Consider the following 20,764-nt stretch of genomic DNA (forward strand, 5'->3'; position numbering starts at 1 on the left):
AGAACGGAAAATTAAAACGGGACTCTAAAATTTAGAAGATTTGGCTGAAAACGGGAAAGGCAAAATTAAGGAAGTCAGCCTACCGGATCTGCATGATTAACGGAGCAATGAAAAGACTGAGCTGTGCTTAAAAGGAAAGTTATTTTTAAACTTTATCAGACCAGACATCGAAAGGATCTCCCCCCTGTAGAGCAGGGGAAAGGGGGGAGGAAACAGAACTAATCTAACCTGTAAAAGAAAGAAAGTGTAAGGAACGGGAAAACTTCTGCTGCCGACACTTCTGGTCAGGCTGCCGGAGCAGCGATAGCCTAAAAAAGGAACTGTCAAGCGAGCTGTCAAAAGACAGCGGCTACAAAATAAGACTTATTTGAAACATATTAACGGGACTTTGGTGGATTACAGTTTTACTACTAAAGTGTTACAAATTAGAGACTTTTGGTGGGATTTCCGCCTTTGGACTTTCTGTTTATCTGTAGCGGGTGCCTTTGGATGGATACAATTTCCCCCTCTAGAGGGCTTTAGCTGCACTACGGTGTATCCAGCGGGACTTTCCACTTGCAACTTTCCTGTGTGAATGACCTTGAGTTATGAGTAATCCGCCAGAAGAGATTTCAACAAGAAGTAAAACAAAGCAGGCTCAAAAACAAGTTCAAAAAAGAGGCTCTCTATCAGGAGCGGCAGCTGCACAAGAGAAAATAACAGTAGCATCAATGGATTCAATGACACAGGCTCTACTCAGAATAAATCAGTCCTTAGAAGTACTCACCAAGCAATCTGCAGAACTTACTAAACAATCTACAGAGAACTCTAAGAAACTGACAGAGTTGACAACAAGACTAGATTTGAACACAACAACAATTTCATCTAACACAGATTCTATAAATCGTCTGATTCAAGAGTCTACGGAAACAAGGAGAATAGCCGAGAGCGCCAGGACTACTGCCGAAGAAACCAAAGGAAAGTTTGCGCCTGTTGTAAAAAAAGTACATGAACATGATGCAGCTCTAGCCCTATTGGAATTGGAAAGGAAAAGCAAGAACTTGAAACTAAGATTGGTACCAGAAGAGGAAGAGGACAAGCTTGGGGAATTCCTCACAGATAAATTTCAAGATTTTTGGAATGATGAGCTAGATGGAGAAGAAGATGAATTTGTAATAACCTCAGCCTTTCGGATTGGCAGGAAGCAAGGGAAGAAGCCAAGAGATTGTTTAATTACCCTGAGATCAAAGGAACAAAGAGACAAAATATTGAACCTACATTTCCAGAAGGCCTTAGTTATTAAAAATTCTCAGATTCAGATTTTCAAGGATATTCCTAAATACTTTTTGGAGGCTAGAACTCAATTCAAAGAATTAGTTGATTTACTCAAACAGAACAATATCCCATTTAGATGGGAATTCCCACAAGGGTTGTCCTTTAACTTCAAAGGGAAGAAAATTAAAATAAAAACAAACCAGGATAAAGAATTTTTTCTGGAAAGAAACCAAGAGGACCTGCAGAAAGGAACTGTTAGTGAGAGGGAAATACCGGACATTTCAAATCTATCATTTGGATTGAACCAAGCACCGACCGAGGAGGAACAACAACTTGGTGCAGTCGGTGGAGGAGCTACCCAGTAACAAAAATGTCTCTGCAACTCCTTAGCTGGAATTGTAATGGTCTAAACCATCCCCGAAAAAGGGGCCAAGTATTTCATCTATTAAAGAAAGAACACCTAGATGTAATCTGCCTACAAGAAACCCACATTGCTAGGACACATAGGAAACTTTTAATAAATAAGAGACTGGGACTGGAATTCATTTCATCAGATAAAGTTAAGAAAAGAGGAGTTGTGATCTATGTCAAAGAAAAATTTGACCCAAAAATGGTCTTTAAGGATGACCAAGGAAGATACCTAGCAGTGGAAATTCAAACTCATGGAGAAAAGATTTTGATTGTTGGAGTTTATGCACCAAATGAGGGGAAGGCTGAATTTTTCAAGAAGTTGCATGAGACTTTAATGGACTTTTTGGATTTTAAAATCATAATGATGGGCGATATGAATGGAGTCGTATCTACAAATATGGATAAGGCCCAAAGACAAGTAATATCTAATGATGGAAGACTACCAAAGACATTCTTTGAACTGACTGACACTATGGACTTGATTGATATTTGGAGAACTAGGAACCCTCTGGAGAGGGAGGGGACCTTTTTCTCTGAAGCAAAAATGACATGGACCAGAATTGACCAAATATGGACTTCTAGTAATCTGGCATCAAAGGTTAAAAAAATAGAAATCTGCCCAAAAACCTGCTCTGACCACAATGCTGTGAAGATGGAAATGAAACTGACAACAGCTGGAACCTTTAGATGGAGAATGAATGACACTCTTCTTGGAGATGAGGAAATTTGCAAAAAGGCCCAAAAAACACTTAAAGACTACTTTGAGATTAATTTGAGATCAGATACCGAAAAAAGAGTAATTTGGGACGCAAGCAAAGCCGTGATGCGTGGCTTCCTAATACAACAGAATTCAATAAAGAGGAAAAAACAGAATGAGAGGAAAGAGAAAATCTGGAACCTAATAAAAGAAGGGGAGAAGAAACTGAGATCCAAGCCTAAATCTCATGAGATTTTAAGAGAAATAAAATTCTATCAAACACAATATATGGAACTGATGAATCAGGAAATAGAATGGAAAATTAAACAAATGAGGCAAAAGACTTTTGAGTCGGCAGACAAATGTGGGAAACTACTGTCTTGGCAATTGAAAAAGAGACAAAAGCTGAATACGGTGACATCACTCGAAGTAGATGGGAAGTTTATAAACAAACCAAATGAGATAAGTAATTGCTTTCAAAGTTTCTTCAAGAAATTGTATAAACAAGGGCCAAAGAATGAACAAGAGATAGAACAATTTATTGGAAAATATGGCTTAAAAAAAATTTCTGAAAATAATAGAAGGAGTTTAAATGAGAAAATTACAGATCAAGAAATAGAGAGTGCCATCCAGGACATGCAACTGGGAAAATCACCAGGACCAGACGGATTAACCGCGAGATATTATAAAGTACTGAAGGACTGGTTAATACAACCATTGAAAGAAGTCTGTAACCAAATCCTCGAGGGGAAAAAGGCTCCCGAATCGTGGAAGGAAGCATTTATCTCACTTATACCAAAGACAGAAACTGAGAAACATCAAGTTAAGAATTACCGCCCTATATCACTTTTGAATGTGGATTATAAAATTTTTGCAGACATTTTAGCAAAAAGATTTTAAAAAGTTTTGTTAGAGGAGATTCACATGGACCAAACAGGCTTTCTACCAGGCAGGCAATTGTCAGATAACGTGAGGAACATTATAGATATTTTAGAACTCTTGGAAACTGACATAAACAGAAAAGCTGTCTTGATTTTTGTGGACGCAGAGAAAGCCTTTGACAATATTTGTTGGAGCTTCATGAAGAGGAATCTCCAAGGGATGGGGGTAGGCAAGAACTTTGAAAATGGTATAAGTGCAATTTACTCTGAGCAAAAGGCTAAACTAATTGTAAATGGTATGGTTATGGATGAAATCCCAATAGAGAAAGGGACACGACAGGGATGCCCAATTTCCCCTCTATTGTTTATATCGGTACTGGAGGTTTTCCTAAATATGATTAGAAGGGACCAGCTGGTTAAAGGTATACAGGTCGGAACTAAACATTATAAGTTAAGAGCATTTGCAGATGATTTAGTTTTGACATTACAAGAACCAGAAGCCAGCACAAAAAGAGTTTTGGAACTCATTGAAATATTTGGTCAAGTAGCAGGTTTTAAATTAAATAAACATAAGACAAAGGTGCTGGAAAAAAATCTTACGATGGGGGAAAAAGACAGTTTTCAAAGAGAAACTGGTTTGGAAATTGCTAAAAAGGTAAAATATCTGGGGGTGAACTTAACATCTAAGAATGTGAACCTATTTAAAGATAATTATGAGAAATGTTGGGCTGAAGTGAAGAAAGACTTTGATACATGGTCAAGATTGAGACTTTCCTTGTTAGGCCGAATTGCTGTTATTAAGATGAATGTATTGCCGAGATTGTTGTTTTTGTTCCAAACATTGCAAATTCTAGATAAGATGGATTGCTTCAAGAAGTGGCAGAAAGACATATCTAAATTTATCTGGCAGGGCAAAAAACCCAGAATCAAATTTAAGATTTTGACTGATGCAAAGGATAGAGGGGGCTTTGCCCTGCCGGACTTAAAACTTTACTATGAAGCAGCAGCTTTTTGCTGGCTGAAATCATGGCTACTTCTTGAGAATACAGACATTCTGGATTTGGAAGGTTATGATAATAACTTTGGTTGGCATGCATATTTATGGTATGACAAGGTAAAGGTACACAGAAATTTTAAAAACCACATTGTTAGGAAAGCATTGTACAATGTATGGAATCGATATAAGGATTTGCTTGAAAGTAAAACACCCAGGTGGTTGTCACCAATGGAAGCCAAGGCGGTAAAAAGATTGAACATGGACACAGATTGGCCAAAATATTGTGAAATTATAGAATATGATGGTGAAAAGATAAAGTTACAGAGTTTTGAGAAATTGAAACCTAAAGTCCGAGACTGGTTACATTATTACCAGATCAATGAAACCTTTAAGCAGGACAGAAAATTAGGTTTTCAGAAGGAGAGGTCAAAGCTAGAAACAGAATTGCTAGAACCCAATACTAAGAATTTGTCTAGAATGTACAATCTGCTGCTAAAATGGAACACACAGGATGAAACGGTTAAATCAGCCATGATTAAATGGGCACAAGATATTGGTCATGATATTATGTTTGCTGACTGGGAGCAGTTATGGACCACAGGCATTAAATTTACGGCATGTAGTGCCTTGAAAGAGAATATAATGAAAATGATCTATAGGTGGTACATGACCCCAGTTAAGCTTGCAAAAATATACCATTTGCCCAACAATAACTGTTGGAAGTGTAATGAATGTGAAGGAACTTTTTATCACCTTTGGTGGACCTGCCCGAAGATTAAGGCCTACTGGGAAATGATCTATAATGAAATTAAGAAAATCCTTAAGTGGACATTTGTAAAGAAACCAGAGGCCTTTCTCTTGGGCATGGTAGGCCAAACGGTTCCAAAGAAAGATAGAACGTTTTTTATGTACGCAACAACAGCAGCAAGAATTCTTTTGGCGAAGTATTGGAAGACTAAAGAACTACCTACTCTGGAAGAATGGCAGACCAAGGTGACTGAATTTATGGGACTGGCAGAGATGACCGGCAGAATCCGTGACCAGAGGAGAGAGACAGTGGAAGAGGACTGGAAAAAATTCAAAATTTACCTTAAAAATTGTTGTAAAATTACGGAATGCTAAGATGTCAAGGGATTGGATACAAAGAATTACAGCTATAAAAATTGAAATTTATAAAAAAATTTTTAAAGAGAATTAAATATAAAAAGGGATGAAGAATTGCTAAAAAATTTTAAAATAAGGGTGCAGTGAAGGGGAGGTTTGGGGAAGTCGTGTTATGTTTGTTTGTTTTTTGTTTATGTTGTAAAACCAATAAAAATTATTTAAAAAAAAAAAAAAAACAAAATTTCATAAAAATGTTGCATGGTGTGCTGTGGTCCCAGATGCAGTTAAAGTGTCTTCAGGTCTCTTTGAATCAGTGTAATTGATATTAGAGCAGGCTTCCTCAGCCTCGGCCCTCCAGATATTTTGAGGCTACAATTCCCATCATCTGTGACCACTGGTCCTGCTAGCTAGGGATCATGGGAGTTGTAGGCCAAAAACATCTGGAGGGCCGAGGTTGAGGAAGCCTACATTAGAGCTACTGAGTATGGTCAGAAATTTTGGTATGAATTTCAGTCTGGTGAAATTGTCAAAATAATTTCCTGTAAGGTTTCCTGTAAGGTTTGCACTATTTACATTAGGCTTCGGAGAACAGCTTTTGCAGCTTGCCGAAATTAACATGTTTTGCTAAAGATAGAGTCTTCCCCTATTTTGTGATACAGTTTCATATTATCAGTTTTGGTTTAAACATGTGCCTTCTTTGTTTTGAATTGTCAGTAGTAATTTAATGAGATGCTCAGTGTATTTTCTTTGCATTTCTAAATTCATAAACTGTGAATAAAAATAAAGAGTGTTAAGGGGAAATAAATCAGTGAACATAATCTTGAACCTACAAACAGATTTTTATAAAACATCCCCTTACTCTTTGCTTGCCTGGAATGATTAGAGATACATCTCAGCCAAATGCTTAACAAATTGTAAGTGGTTGAACTTTAAGCACAATTGATAGACGTATTCTGTGCCAGAGGGTAGCGTGCCATGCTTCCTCACCAGGGCACCCATCTGGGAACTGAATTCTGCTTCCTCAGATCTGAAAGTTCAAGTAAGAGTAATGCCAAATCAAACATCAAATGGTTTCTCCAAAGTTTTTTCTTGCTTTTTCCCCCTTTCCCTTTTTCCTTTTAACAAAACCACCTGCAGAGGTACTAACTGAACTATGTTCTCCATTTAAGTTCCATAGGGTGGAGTGGAGTTGCCAATATTTAGGGACACCAGGCAGATATCCAGGCTAGTAATGAGTGGCAAAACCCACTGCCACCCTTAGGAAACAAGATATACATGTTTGGGATAATAATAATTTATTGGTCCATAAAATCTCTTGAATAATCAGGTCATGGACCAAGACTCTGAGAATAATTTTGTAGGCTTGAAACCAGAATGAAATACCAATGGAACATATTTTCAGGTTTTGGACCAGGATATGATTACAATAGATTACAAACTCAGTTGTTGACATTTAAAAAAGGAAGCAATAAGCATCATCACAGTTTAAGAACACTATCCAACTTGTCAAAAGCACTTAATGGGTGTGGAGAAGAACCATTGAAGAGGGTGGCATGGGTTGTGGTTTAGGAAGAGTCCCAGGGGACTGGTAGAGAGATTTGGAGGACTGCATTTGTCCCCTGGGCCTCAGGTTCCTTATCCCTGCTACAGTCTTTTGATTCAACCAATAGGCATGTGTAGCAGATGTCAGAGAACAGGACTGTAGGATACTGTGTTAAGTAATGGAAAGAAAGAGGAGAGACTGGCTGGACAAAATGACTGATGGAGTGTGAGGGAAGAAAAGGAGGAAATGGGAAGGAAGGAGGCAAAATGAATGGACTGAGGGAGAGAAAAAGAAGCAATTTCCAGAGAAGGGTTAGATATCAGTAGTAAACAACCACAACTGATGAGTCCAAATTCCACCTCCACCACTTTGTGACTGGCTGTGCCCCTACACCATCATTTTGTGAATGGTGGGTAGGCCACAGTAATTCTGAACTAATTTTGGATACATTGCTAAACCATATTTTGAACTCATGCCAAGATCCAGCTAACATACATTCAAACAATCTGGAGTTTCTTTCACTGTCTCCTCCTTTCTCTCTCTTTAGAATAATTGATTGATTTCATAGTAAAATAGCATTGAGCTACTCCAACAAAATCTGTGGAGTATCACATGTATCAGTCTCATGTAAGAAAAAAAATGAGTGAGAATACTGTCAAATAATTGAATACAGTGGTACCTCTGAATGTGTCATTTTGAGCGTCTGCACGTGCACGAGCGGCAAAACCCGGAAGTAACACGGTCTGTTACTTCCAGGTTGCTGCGGAGCACAACCCGAAAACGCTCAACCCAAAGCTACTTCAACCCGAGGTATGATTGTAATTAAATACATCACTAGGGATTCAACTATCGGTGGCATAGGCTCTCTCTTGTAAGCATGAGTGACCAGAGGTCTTACATTAATGTCACTTTGGATGCAGTGCTAAACCATAGTTTAAACTGGTGTTGAACAAGCCAAGATTCAGCTGACAGACATTCATTCAAACTGCAGTTTGTCTCACCAAGTTCTGGTATGCTGTCTCACCACCTCCTCTGTGACTATCCAATACCCACCGTGAATCCTTTTGCATTGTTGGAGGACTGACAAGGCGTTACAATGCCACCAGTTCTTTTAATGCTGGCTAACTGCAAAAACAGGATGGAAAATGCTGGTACTCTCCACCTCTGTTTGACACGCCCTTGAGCAAAAAGCCCAAACATATCTGAAGCTTCTATCCCTTCCTTCTTTCACTCCCAAGCCGTGCAAGGAAAAATAACAGTGATGCAGCAGCAGATGGGGAAGTAGAATCAGCAAGTAACTTCAGAAACAACAGCAACAGCAGCAGCAGCAACATTAAATTAATTAAAGTTTTCTTCAGGAAATGCTTCTCCAGCTCTGCACTCCAAACTACTTTTGACACGAAAACTGAAATGAGCACAAATGCAGGGCAGCCTTATACTACACTGTTGCCATGACTTTCACTTTGGCCAATATGCAAGTAATTGTGTGAAGTGAATCCAAGATGAAGGAAAAAATGCCTCATGTGTAAGTTTTTTAAATCTTAGATTACACCCTGAAACTGCACAATTGTCCAAGATCAGCCAAGAATCTGTTCCAACAGGAGGCCTGAAATAAACTCATAAAACCTTTTCATAAAGAAAACAGTCATCCAGACTGGATAAATAAACATCTGGAATAGTATGGAAAAGGCCAGCCTCCAAAGCTATATGAGGTTAAAAGAGGATCTGCGCAATAATGAATTGACAATCACTAGAACACTTGTATAGCCACCATAGTGTATGAAGGTCTATTTCCAGGGGCAGGATGCTATGAAAGCTGTTGGATTATTTATGCGTGTTTTGGGCAATTCCCCAAAGATGAGCATTTAATTACATCAAGTTTAAAAACTTAACATTGTGGGGGAAAACCTCCCCTCTAAAAATTCCTTTAACCACATCAGAGGCGGTGTGTTGTGGGCTGTATTTATTGTAACTTCCTCAGCATTGCTTGCTTTTTACAAGAAGCATGTCGTCATTTTTCAGATGCTGAAATCCAACAAATGGGAATTTAAAAATATGTCTTTTGAGCTATTCCTTCCATGAAAACGAGGGATTCATTTACAATAATAACTTTATAAATAACAAATCTATACATTTTAAAGCCTAAGATAAGAGTCAGTGCAAGACTATCCACTGCATTTGTGTCTTTAATCTGAATGTCTTAACTTTTTATAAAACTGAAACTTGGGTAATAGATTTGCTCTGTGCTCAAGTAGTTATTGTGGGACCAGTTCTTCACAAAGTTCTCATGCATAAACCATTGGTTTGAATGAGAGCGACACATGAACTCTCTTTTACATCTTTCATTTTAATGGAGCTTGAGCAGGACAACCTCCTAAGATTGTGTCATATATTTTTCACATTGAATTTTTAACCAATGGCAGATTTTGGTGGCCCTAATTTCCCAAACACCCTGCTTTTCTTGATGCATCCTTCCCACCCACTGAGAATGTTCACTAGGGGTCGGCAAACTAAGGCCTGCGGGCCGGATCAGGCCCACCTGGGTTGTAAATCCGGCCTGCACTGTGAAGTTGGAACCCACCGTGAAGCCAAGACTCCTGGCGATGCAGCTCTGCCACTCAATCACCGCACCTTGTTTACCTCAGTGTGGCGCAGGATCGTCTCTGCCAATCAAACGCTGCACCTGGTTTACCTCAGCGGTGTTTGATTGGCAGAGACGTCCCCGCACCGCACTTAGGTAAAGCAGGTGCGGTGTCTGATTGGCAGAGCCACTGCCACTCAGCCTCTTTTTCCCATCGCAAGGAGGCAAGACAGCGCCCACTGCCTGCTCTGGCTCCTCCCCAGCTCTAGAAGTCCGCTTTCCCTTCCCTGCCTGCTTCCACCTGCGCTACCAGGAGATGCCACATCTTGGCGCATAGATGCACCCTGCCCTGTCATTGGATGCACGAACACTGAGAGCCCTAAAGATGCACTTACTCGCAAGTAAGCCACAATTGTTTCAAGGCCATTTGTTCAGCGCCTGAAGAACTGCTGAGAATGAAATGTGCTACGGATCATGCCCCTGGGAAGATAAGCACAATGGTTGGCCCCCCTCGCCTCTTCTTCCAGCTCCCTCTCCCCCCCCCCCCGTGCTGCTTCTCCTGCCTGCCACAAGGTCTGAGGGACAGTGGACCTGCCCGCAGTTAAAAAATTTGCCGACCCCTGATGTTCATGAATTGTAGACCCAGCTGGCCTGAAATGGAATTGTACATGAAATGGTTTGTTTGTAAGGCTCCTAAAGTTTTCTTGTTGCTGGACAAACATTTAAAAGCAGCACAGCCCTTCCTACATGCTTGCAGTCTAATACATGGACTACATTTAAGGCATTTACTGTTATTGCAGTGACCTAAGTGGAACAGCCATTGAAAGTTCTGGGAAAGAAAGACTTGAGTTGAGTTGCTGCTGAGCTTGCAGCCAATTAAAAAAGAGTTCTTTCTTGGAGATAGGAAGCAAATGAGACACTTCTAGTACCAAGGCTACACTAGGGAATTTTAACCGTTGTGAATGGTGTTCTTGTTCTTGATGGAGTCACATTCCCTCTGAAGGAACAGATTTGCAGCCTGGGTATGCTCTTGGATCACCCAAGAAGAACTTCCTGACAGTAAGAGCTGTTCGACAGTAGAATTTGCTGCCAAGGAGTGTGGTGGAGTCTCTTCCAACTCTATGATTCTATGATTCTACCCTTGTCACTGGTGGCGCAGGCTGCCTCCACAGCATAGAGCAGCTTCTACTTGCTTAGTTTGTGCACCAGGTGTTGTCCGTACTTTGGCAATTTTTAGAAGGCTTGGTTGGACTCCCTATAAACAAACAAGGGTCATAGTAACACCACTGGTATTATACTTAGTGTTTTTAAAACCACTGTTCCTGGTGAGAGGTACCTGACCATCTTATTTTGACACCTGGGATTTATTTATTTTTATTTTGCAGTTTGTAGGGGTATCTTACAAATGCCTACAGACTAGGACTGAATCTTAGAAAATGGAACATTTCCAGCATTGTTATAACTCCTGTTCTGGAGTATGACAACAACTGTAACTGCACACTTCAACATTTAGCAGAGCAGGTTTTATGTTTTAGAATCACATTTATATAGTACTTAAACAAAATGTGTGTGTGTGTGTGTGTGTGTGTGTGTGTGTGTGTGTTACCATTCAAAATAGCTCTCTGGGTATTTCTCTACTTAGTATAACTAGTAAATCATGCCTGCAAAAAGAAAAAAGAAAGAAAGCACAAAAAGAACGCAGTTGCAATGCTATACATACTTGCCCTGAAAGTAAATGCCATTAAATACAGTGGGACTTACAGTGGGAGTGAATATGCAGATGTCTGTATTTCCAGTTATAGATAGGTAGCCGTGTTGGTCTGCCATAGTCAAAACAAAATAAAAAAATTCCTTCCAGTAGCACCTTAAAGACCAACTAAGTTAGTTCTAGGTATGAGCTTTCGTGTGCGTGTATCTGAAGAAGTGTGCATGCACACGAAAGCTCATACCTAGAACTAACTTAGTTGGTCTTTAAGGTGCTACTGGAAGGAATTTTTTTATTTTGTGATGTCTGTATTGTAAGAGTGATATTCATTAATTCCCCCTTATGCTCTCACAATAAGAGCAATGCAAGGTAGTATGAGATAGCCACAGCTTCTTTCTTATGCTCTAAAGAAAGAATGAAAGGGGTACATGCCATTAATCAAGAAAGAAAGAGTAAATTAAATTACTAAAATAGTCCAAAAACAGAATCAAATGAAAATTGTTGTTGTTGTTGTTGTTGTTACCTAAACTGTAGCCTTGAGGCAATTTACACTTAAGATAATTTAAAACAGTTAAAAGCAAAGAAGCTGTCAATGTTTGAATAAAGAATTGGTTGTAGTTGCTGTTTCAAAAGTGTATAATCCTCTTCTTTGTGTGTAAAACTCTGCAAAGCTCTTCTCTTTGCATAAATTAGGTTATTGGTGAGTCCTAGATTAGTCATGCTTAACAAAATGCTGTGGGGGGAAAGGGGGAAATCAAAATTTCATTCAGCTGCAGTAACAATGCCCTTGAACTTTGTGCTACAGACAAAAAACAACATCTTCAGGGAACTTCCTCTTAAAGGTAGCAGGAGGTTAATCTGTATTCCAGAGACAATCTATCTGTTGGCACCTTGTGCATTCTCTCTCTCTCTCTCTCTCTCTCTCTCTCTCTCTCTTTGGGGGGGGGGGGGTTCCACACCATTGTGGAAGTGGAACAGGTTGCATGTTTGTCTGGCCTTACAGAGTGAATGTTTGTTTCTCTCAAATAATGTGATCCACTCTTGTCAACATATGAATATAGCTCACCAAGACTTGGGGTGGTCTTAGCCAGTGATATCCTATTGCTTTGCAGTGTTTGTGAGTTATACATGAAGACTGTGACAACTGAGAATTAATAGAATATGTTCAAGGGTCTGCTGAGAGAATATGTAGCTATTAAAGTTATTTAATGCTATTTGTAAGGAAAAGTGCATTTTCATGGATGTCTTCCCTGCAGACATGTGTGCATACCTCCTACTTTGGGGGAGGGCAGTGTTTTGATAATGTTGCACTCGACGCCAGAACTCTGGAACATGAGCTGGCTTATTACAATGCATTCTTTGTCTTTTGTGTTTCCCTTCTCTTTCCTTTCTCATCTTTCTCTGCCTGCACAGGACCCCACCTCTTGCTTCCCCATGGTTAAAATAACTTTCATATGAGAGTGGCAGTTTACAGCTCCATACCCTCCAACATTTCTCCGATGAAAATAGGGACATTCCATTCCATAATGATAGTTTTACTATTGATACCCCACACATCTTACTGGGCTGCCCCAGCCACTCTGGGCAGTTTCCAACATATATAAAAACATAATAAAACATTAAAAATTTTAAAAAACTTTCTTATACCGGATTACCTTCAGATGGCTCGGGGGTCAGATAACTCTATACCCTCTAACATTTCTCCAATGAAAATCAAGACATTCTAAGGAAAAGTGGGACATTCCAGGATCAAATCAGAAACCAAGGCAGTTTCTCTAAATCAGGGACATACCTGGAAAATAGGGACACTTGGAAGGGTCTGCAGCTCACTTCTGGAGGACTATAAATCAGGCTCTTAATCAAGTGTGTAGAGATTTGTATCAGGAATGCACACATCAGAGGCTATCTAACTACAAACCTCAAGCTTCTTGTTTGTCAAACCACATACCACCTTCAGTACCTCCAGAACAAGATCTATTTTCATATATACATGTGCAGTTTCCCCTGATGCACAGTGATGCTTTTTTCTTTTTCATGTTTACTTCAGTTAGTAGCCCACATTTTCCCAAGAGCAATGACAAATAAATATAGAAGACAAGGTCCTGTTCTGGAAAGAGGAATGGTAAGGAAGAAAGAAGGGCAACTGGAAAAAAACAACCAATCTGCTGCTGCCCAGCAAGCCAGAGGATCAGTGGACAAAGGAGTGGAGATATGGCCTCCTGGCAATTCTCATTACAGCAGTTGCCACTCCCTTCACATCTCTTTTGCCTCTTTGTTTGAAATTTTGCTGTCAGGAATCACTTTTTGGGGAGTGGAGGCAGACTGGTTCCAATCACTAGTTACCAATCCTTACGCATTACAGTATAAGCAAACAAAAAGGGCTGTTTTTCATTCATGTCTTACCTAGTGTTAATGGCTGCTTAAACATCTTCTCAGTAAAGATCTGTGTTTACCAAGTGTAAAAAATTCTGCTGGGCTTCACACTGCAAGGATTTAATACTTAATATGCACCCGTCATATCCAAAGAATGTAAGTGATGTCCAGGCTAAGCTAGATTTCCTGCTTTCAACCGATAACATAAAAAACGTTTATCCCTTTGCTTTTGTTAAGCTATTTAATTCCTGACATGTCACCATTTCTCTTTTCTAGATTATCCTTAAGAATTGAGCCAGGAAACAGCTCTCCGCGACTGGTATCTTCAAAGGAAGATCTTGCAGGTATGATTAAATTTATTGGGAATGTTAAGAACCTTACAACATAGCATTACTTAACTCTACAATTTCACAGTCTTTTTGCTATTGGTCAGGGCTGCACACCATTTTCTGTCCAAAGACCACCCTGGTGATTCCTTTTTCATAGGCGCCCTGATGTTTATGTGGTTGTGACACACACTTGGGCCTGTTTGTTTTCCTTTGACAGATGTCCTCAGATGCTGAAAAACTATTTCTAATGTATAGTGAAGGGTCAGATTCCACAGTGTTTATGGAGATGAGGTGAAATTACTGGAGTGTTTTGTAGCATTCAGAGCTACTGTACTGGGACTATGGTTTTCAGAAAGCCTTACTGCAAAAGTTTTATCTTAGATCAATAATGGTTGAGAAGACTGGTTATTGCATAAGACATAAAATCCATCGATCAGTAGTCTGATCCCAATTTGAGAAGTGTGCTTTCTCTGTCACAATCAATATTCAAAATTTAGTGGCATTCACGTGTGAATGCTTGACAATGCCTGATGAATTTTGTGAATGCATGAGCCTGAAAATAGATTTCTGTTTCTTCAGTTCTTGGATATTAACAAGTAAATGCTGACAATGATATTAACCTGAGAATTACTTATGAATTCCTTATAGTGATGATGCTTCCTACTGGAAGGAACAAGCAGGGTCTACTGAAAGCTTTCTTCTCCTCTCTAGGAGGAGGAAGAGTCACCCTTCTCACCTGACCAGTTCTGGTGATGGTTGGGGCCATGGATGGATGGTTAATCAGTACAGATTTGAGCTTTCAGAACATTGACATTTATCAGGGATTGTCAACATACAGTGATTGTTCGTATTCACTATTGTAATTCCATAATTTTGAATATTTACCAGCCAACAAACTTGGGTAGTTGTGGTAGTTTTTGCATTTTGAATGTTCACTGCAGAATGTATAAAAAAATGACAAAGCTGTCTTCATTCATTTTACAAATAATAATTAGGATTATAATATACCTGAAACTTAAACACATATCTTAGCAATTCAGCTGTCGTTAAGAATAGACTTGCATGCAAAAAACAAAACAAAACTCCATTTGTGAATAGGAAAGTAGGTTGGAAAATGATTGGGAAACTGGATAGGTCATTTTGTGTGTTGCGTTGGAAGAGACTTAGTATTATTATTATTTATTCATTTATACACTGCTTATATGCCAAAATGGCTTCTAGATGGTTTTCAACTACAGAACCAATTAGAAAAAACATACATAATTAAAATATACAATAACAATTCCATTAGGATATTAAAACACCCATAATTAAAATGCACCCTAAAACAACCATTTAAAAAGCATGATAATTAAAACAGTTGAACAGTTAAGACAGTAAGATCAGAAGTTGAGTTCATGGAACACTTTCCTAAACAGGTTTTTCTTCAAGAGCTGGCAGAATGACAATAATGATTGGTCTCTCGTATTTCTGTAGGGAGAGCATTCTACCATACTGTTGCCACCAGTTCAGAAACTATAATGGCTATAGCAATGTCCATCAGTGGAGTTACATGCAATAAGCTGGAGTGCCTTGAGCAGAATAGCTCAAGAGAACACATAAAAGTGAACTGAGACCAAGCCAACTCCATGCCGCTAAACACCATTGTGTAGCAGATACACAACGCAGATAAATGTTTGTATATAGAATATATACAATAGAGGAAAGAACAGAAGCCGCCACCAAAATATATAGCAAATACGAAACAATAGGCAGATGTGTTGGAATCTCTATGATATAAACTTTGCATTTTTATATTAAGGTGGCTTTAAAAAACACACCCACTCATACATAGGTTTCTATGCTTGCCTTCTGCAATGGGTTTTTAGTACTAGTTTCATCTTTCGGCTTGTTGTCATAGCAGCAGCAGTGTGTGTCCTCAAGGTGCCTGGGGCAGGTGGGCACATCAGGGGGATATGGAGGGCGATGTGAGGAGGATGCAGCGGGGCAGGCATACACCCTTAAAAACAGTCTGATTGGGCTGATTGGAAGGGCACAATTCTGTTGTGTCCTCCTGACGCCCTGCCAGCCCCACACTGCTTTGTGAGGCTGAGATGAGGGTCAGACTTGCAAAGCGGTGCAGGGCTGGCAAGGGCGACGTGAGGAGTAAAATGCACCCTCAAAAAACCTGTGCCTGTGGCGACGGCCCCCCTCACCCTATCCATGCTACACCCCTGTGTCATAGAATACATATATTGTATTTTTCTGCCTATAAGACGCCCCCTATTTTGGGGGACTCAGATTTAAGAAAATGGGGGGAGATGGCCCAGAGTATAAGACGCCCCCTAATTTTTGACATTATTTTTAAGGGGGGGGGGACCTAGTCTTATACACGGAAAAATACAGTAGTTCAGCTTGAGTAGTTTTGAAGAAGTAGAACAAACTTCTGAACCACACAGAGAGTAGCTAGAAGCATAGGTTGTCAGAACATGTAAAAGTTTTTCATATATATATATATATGGTAAATTGGTAAGAGTTTTAATCCAGTTTCTCTCTCTCTCTATCTTCTATCTCTTTCTCACATGCACACAAACATGCACGATAAAATGGAACTGTTTCTAAATCTGTGGGCTTGGCCAGAACAGTTTGGCACAGGGGCAAGATTAGCTAGCCAAGCCCACCTCACCAGCCCCCATGGAGACTGCCAGAGACCAGTTCTTCTGGGTGGCATTGATTCAGAGCCTCGTTGTTAGGTTTATTTCCACTGTGCATCCCACTGGTTTGAACAGGAGATGATTTTTAAAAACCCAAACTGCTGTTGTATAAAGGAACATAGCCATGGGGTAGAAGTGAATGCTCTGTAACTACCATAGTTTGATGTGCTTGAGGTTGATTATATACATTTACCTTTTTATCAGCCCCTACCAGCAAATCAGAAAGCAAGGCAATCTCCCATGACATGCCTCCTTCAGGGTTTATAACTATTTAAATTCTTCTTTCTTTGAGAGCTGTCTAAGTGGTTCTTGCATGAAAAATCAGCGTTGTTAAATTGGTTTAGCGTGCCATGCTGATGTGTTCATACTGTTGTATCTTTCTCAGTAGACTTAATACTGGCAATGAGTTTAGCTAACTTTCACTTATGCTGAGGCATTGTGTTATAGGACACACCTCTTACACCTGATATGTTAGGGCATGCTCTTCTTAAGTATTTTGCTCCAGCAGTTAAGCTGATAGTATCCCATCCTATCAATATTTCCATAGTTTGTTTGAATTATACAGTATCTGTCTTCTGGGTCTATGCAGCTAAACAAACATACACTTCCATAGGGCATGCAATAGATAAATGCAATTGGCAGACTTGAAGTAAAATTACTTCCAGTACATGGCATAGAAAATGCAATGGAAGCTACCACTAGATTCTTCGAATACAGTCATACCTCGGGTTACAAACGCTTCAGGTTGCATTTTTTTGGGTTACGGACCCGCCGAAACCCAGAAGTACTGGAACAGGTTACTTCCGGGTTCCGGAGGTTGCACATGTGCAGAAGCGCTAAATTGTGCTTTGCGCATGCACAGAAGCGCCGAATCGCAACCCGTGCGTGCGCAGAAACGCCGCTGCGGGTTGTGAATGTGCATCCCGCACGGATCACGTTCGCAACCCGAGCATCCACTGTACATTCCTCAGGATAATTCTGCAATATTCCCACCACAGTACATCAAAGGGAGATACAGGAAAAACATCTTATGAGTAAGGCTCCACAGATTACATCTCTGTGTAAACCAGAGAGCTGTAATCTAGTTCAGAATGACTGGTCACTTTTCACAAGAATGTTCCCTGTCTCAAATGACAGTAAATCCTGCATTTTCAAGAACCATTTATATGTGTGTGAGTGTTATAGTGGCTATGAGTCATCGAGCCTTAGCCACGAACTCATCCCCTCTTGTCCGCAGTTTTGGAAATGCTGACCTACCTGATAAGATTGCTGTAAGGATTACTAGCAACATTTGTGAAGTGCTAGGCACAGTCAAAAAAATTCCTCAAAAATCCGCATTATGACTTGAGGCCAAAATCTTGCAGTTTTGGGGGTAGATAGTGATGCTATCAAAGAAAGTTACCAAACTACCTTAATATGTGGTACCAATAGTTACCTCCCACTGCTGACATCTAGATTAAATAGTGTGATTTCTAGGCAGTGACACAGGTCCTATCAATTTAAAAATCAAATACCGACTAGTTATTCTGCAACTTTACTGCTAGCTTCAGGGTCTTGGTTTGTACAAAGTCCTCTTCCTAAACTACACCTTTGAAGATTGCCCATCCTATGGAAGTGAAGCATTGCAAAGACTAGTTTCATCTTTCGGATACAATTGCCTTTTATTCATTGTTTGCTCTCTAAAAATATCATGACTATTTTTACTGAAATTGCTTAATTCCATTCATGACAGAGTTCACAATATATACATATTGACTTTTCTCCCTCTGAAACAGGTATCTGTGAGATTTCCCTGACATCTAGAATTCTAGAATCTAGAATTCATAATGAGCAGAGGGTTGAAATAATAGATTTCTGAATGGTTGCTGACTTCATTTTCAGTGTTTGCTCATGCATTCTTAAGTATGTGTAAGTGATACCCAGCTCCCTGTAATTGTCAGTTGACTGAAGTGTCCAAATTAACTGTGCTGTATCCTGTTTCTGTGATATGCACGGACAAGAGGAATGTGGTATGCACAACGTTCCTAATTCCCTAATTCAGAAGTTCGTTTTGGAACACGAGAGGTAGTATAAATATGTCTTCAAACCAGACTAAACAAATCAGGACATGCAAACTGATATACCAGCTATTATCATGAAGGCAGTTTCTGTTCTAAAGTGTCATTGATGTGCCAGCTTTGTGTTTTGCCATATTGACAGAAATAAGTATAACTGCTTTGGAAGTACCCATGTAAGATATGCAGAAGGATTTCACTTGATGTTTAGAGGGGCTTTTGTATAAGTTTGTCTTGTATCTCAGTGGGAACTATTTGAACATATTCCTTTGTAAGAAGAAATCATTGAATTTACAAAATGTGTCTGCTTCTGATTGCCACATTTTCCTTTGCCTTTTTTGTACAATCCAGTGCTGCTTTTAGATCATCATAATGTTACAAAAGTTGGGTGCCTCCCCCTCTTTCTGCTGAGCAATAGCAAGAGTCCATGGGGTTCCAGGCACTCCCCTGGGGTCTGTGTTCCTTTGGAGAACTGAGACACTGTTGTAGCTTTAAGAAATATAGTATATTCACTTATTTACACCTGCATGGAGGGAATCCAGATCGTACAGCATGGTCGTTTCATAAGAGGCTTGTCCCCCCCACAGCAGTGCAGCCAGCCTTCAGCCAGCCTGCCAAAGATGGATTTTTCCTCCTCCTTCTCAGAACACCCTACTAAAAACTCTCTTTTCCTCTAAACCCAGTTACACTGGCAACCTTCTAAACCCCCAGTCTCTGTTCACACCTCAGAGCAAGGGGGGAGGATAGTTCTCTTGCATTGCCAATGGATCTCACTGACCCTGTATCATCTCTTAATGGCCCTAGCTTGGCCAGGTAATTTTGCATAGGCTAGCTCAGGAATTCCTCTGCAGATTGTAACTCTCCCTTCACATCCCAAATAATAAAAATCCTACCATTTATTAATTTCTGGGGTTCAGGAGGGTCCTTCCAAAATCTATAACACCATCACCCCTTCAGCAAAAGGGACTGCTTTCCACAGCTATGCAAGAAATAAAAGAAAAGTTACTAACAGTATTCAGAACACAACATCAAAGTAGATCATAGAAACACGACACATTTAAAAACACAATAACAGCTCCTCTTCAAGCAATCTCCAGCTTCCCTGGAATCCTCCAGGCTTTCTCTTTCCTCTTGGGGTACACTCTGGTCACTCTTCTGCATCCAAATGCAGCTTACCCAATCGCCCACACTTGGCAGCGAAGATGATGGGTTTCCCCGATATATTTAAGCCAGGATACCAGTTGTCTCACCCAAAGGCCCTTCTTTATCACTATCATTACTCATCAGAACAATTTGTAGGGTTGCCATATGTCCTCTCTTTCCTGGACGCATCCTCTTTTTCAATATTAAAATGATCCCAGCTTTGCAAAGCTGCGCAGGGCTCTGATCAGATCCTCCCGCCCCCAGCTTGGGCAAGGTGGTGCAAGGACACCATGCACCCTTCAATCCCAGCCCCTCAAGGGTGAAGTTGGGATTGAAGGGCACATGACATCCTTCATGGCACATGGCCACCCTCCCTGAGCTGCTTTGTAAGGCTGGGATCTGATCAATTCTGTGTCACATTCACTTTTGCCTCTGGCCCCACCCATCACTGGCATGCAGCACATGGAAATTTGCCTAGAAGGGGATATGGCCATTGGGATGAAGAAAGTTCCCCACCCCGATAGAGATATTTGAGACAAATAAGAAAAGTTCAGTGGAGCCAAAGACCTGAAATACATGGAGTGGCAGTAGGTCTGCATCATGGAAATACATGGCCCCAATGAATTCAAGAGAGCAAAAAAGTGGTCCATTCGCAATTGTTGTCACTGATTATCAAAACTTACTAGCTATGTTGATTCAACACTGGTAAAAGAAACACAAAGTGCCAATTAAGTCCCAAACTGAATTAAATTCACTGATTGAATAGTTCAGCTATTTCATGCTGGAACCTTTTTTGAACTCTTGCTGTTGAAAAGTGGTGGCTTCTAGATTAACAGTAGAGTGTTATGGGAGACAAAAATGTTTTCCCACTGGTGTCAGAATGTTGCCACTTCTTATGCCAACATTTACATTTTTCCTCTTGCATGGCCTGTTTGTCCCATGTAGACAGCAGAAGGGCAGTGTTGTCAAGGGATGGTTTATATCAAGTTGGAAGATATG

General features: G+C 40.1%; 1 protein-coding gene across 9 annotated transcripts in view; it reads left to right on the forward strand.

The window, feature by feature from the left end:
• Positions 1–20,764, forward strand: part of RALGPS1 (Ral GEF with PH domain and SH3 binding motif 1) — a 232,575-nt gene that overhangs the window by 176,860 nt on the left and 34,951 nt on the right. For all 9 annotated transcript variants that reach the window (XM_081847635.1, XM_081847627.1, XM_081847632.1 and 6 more), the window contains exon 12: positions 13,823–13,890. In XM_081847635.1, the coding sequence (XP_081703761.1) occupies positions 13,823–13,890 (68 nt within the window). The remainder of the gene's footprint in view (positions 1–13,822; positions 13,891–20,764) is intronic.

The sequence above is a fragment of the Podarcis erhardii genome, assembly GCF_964252035.2.
Source record: "Podarcis erhardii genome assembly, chromosome: Z".
NCBI lineage: Eukaryota > Metazoa > Chordata > Lepidosauria > Squamata > Lacertidae > Podarcis > Podarcis erhardii.